The following is a 1,224-nucleotide window of genomic DNA, read 5'->3' on the forward strand; positions in this document are numbered from 1 at the left end:
CCTTGGTTCTCATTGATACGCACTGCTAACTACTTGTTGTTTTTGCTTTCTTCCTCAACAGTTTTCCTACTGTTGCCCAGCTCAGCTGCCCGTGGCGTCGCTTTCGTGAGTGTTCGGTGATGTCGTCTACAGCGACGCTGCTTGCCCACTTAATGAACACATCGGTTGCAGCATCGATGGCAGTGCTACAAGGAAACAGCTCTTTAGATGTTGCATCTTTCTCAATCTTGAGCATCACAAACCGAAGCTGGCTAAGACGCTTCTGCATCTTCCTGTTGGGCATATCACGACCATCAAGACGGCGAAGCGGTGGTATCTGCTTCGACTTGTTACCACACATCCACAGCACCCACACGTGACGTACGGAGCAATCAGGGATGGTAAAATCTGCGGGTACACGCCGAAACTTTCCACTCCAGTAGTGGCAAAGCTGACCCTCGTTGCCTTCAGTGGCAGCGTCGACAACAGATTCTTGTCTGCTGGATAGCTTCTCGACAAGCTCGCCAACGCCACTATCATGAAGACACGCTCTTATAGCATCATGAAGACCGTCGTAAGTAACCGTTCCAGCACCTATAGCTCGCTTCTCGAGCTCGGATAAAATATCTTGAACAGTATCAAGCCGGGTAGCTTCAATTTTTGACACCGATTCCAGCAAACCGTCCTTTAGACCCTTCATTTCACAGAGTATAGCCACGTGAGGTGGTACCCCAGTCGGTCGTATACGCGCCACAGCGCAACCATCACCCGTTCTAATTCTGGTTGTGAGATTTAATGGAGCTGCTGCAACGTGCACTCTGATATGTCACCGAGGCCATCGAGGAAGGGCTTGGGCACGAGATGCGGCTTGTTGCGGATAATCCAAGCGAGGAAGCGGCAGTATGAGTTCTGGTAGGTGGCCCTCGAACGCGCGGTGACTGTGTTTTCACGAATATCACGAACTGTTTTCTCTAGCTTCTCCCAATCATGGCTATCCATTTGGTGTTAGACAAGAGGTCTGACTTCTTCTGCGCAAATTGCGATTTGCTGGCGTTGTACTCCAGCTGAATATAGGGAGGCGAAGTAAGATTTCAGAAAATGTTAGACCTTATGTCTAACGCTAATACCTGTGTGTCCCACATTGTCGTACAAATTTGGGGGAATGATTCTTAGACGAAACTAGTCAGACATTTGTCAAACCAACAATTCTGCTATGTATGATGTTTGGTAGGTGGGTACAAATGT

At 48.7% G+C, this 1,224-nt stretch overlaps 1 protein-coding gene across 1 annotated transcript; it reads right to left on the reverse strand.

Moving 5' to 3' along the window:
- Window positions 1-25: 25 nt before the first annotated feature.
- PITG_19681 (uncharacterized protein) lies at window positions 26-978 on the reverse strand (the record flags this gene model as incomplete). The annotated part of the gene is made up of 3 exons (XM_002895850.1): window positions 26-251; window positions 339-630; window positions 810-978. 3 exons carry the CDS (start codon window positions 976-978, stop codon window positions 26-28), a joined length of 687 nt encoding a protein of 228 aa, XP_002895896.1.
- Between the last annotated feature and the right edge of the window lie 246 nt (window positions 979-1,224).

The sequence above is a fragment of the Phytophthora infestans genome, genomic scaffold (assembly GCF_000142945.1).
Source record: "Phytophthora infestans T30-4 supercont1.127 genomic scaffold, whole genome shotgun sequence".
Lineage (NCBI taxonomy): Eukaryota > Oomycota > Peronosporomycetes > Peronosporales > Peronosporaceae > Phytophthora > Phytophthora infestans.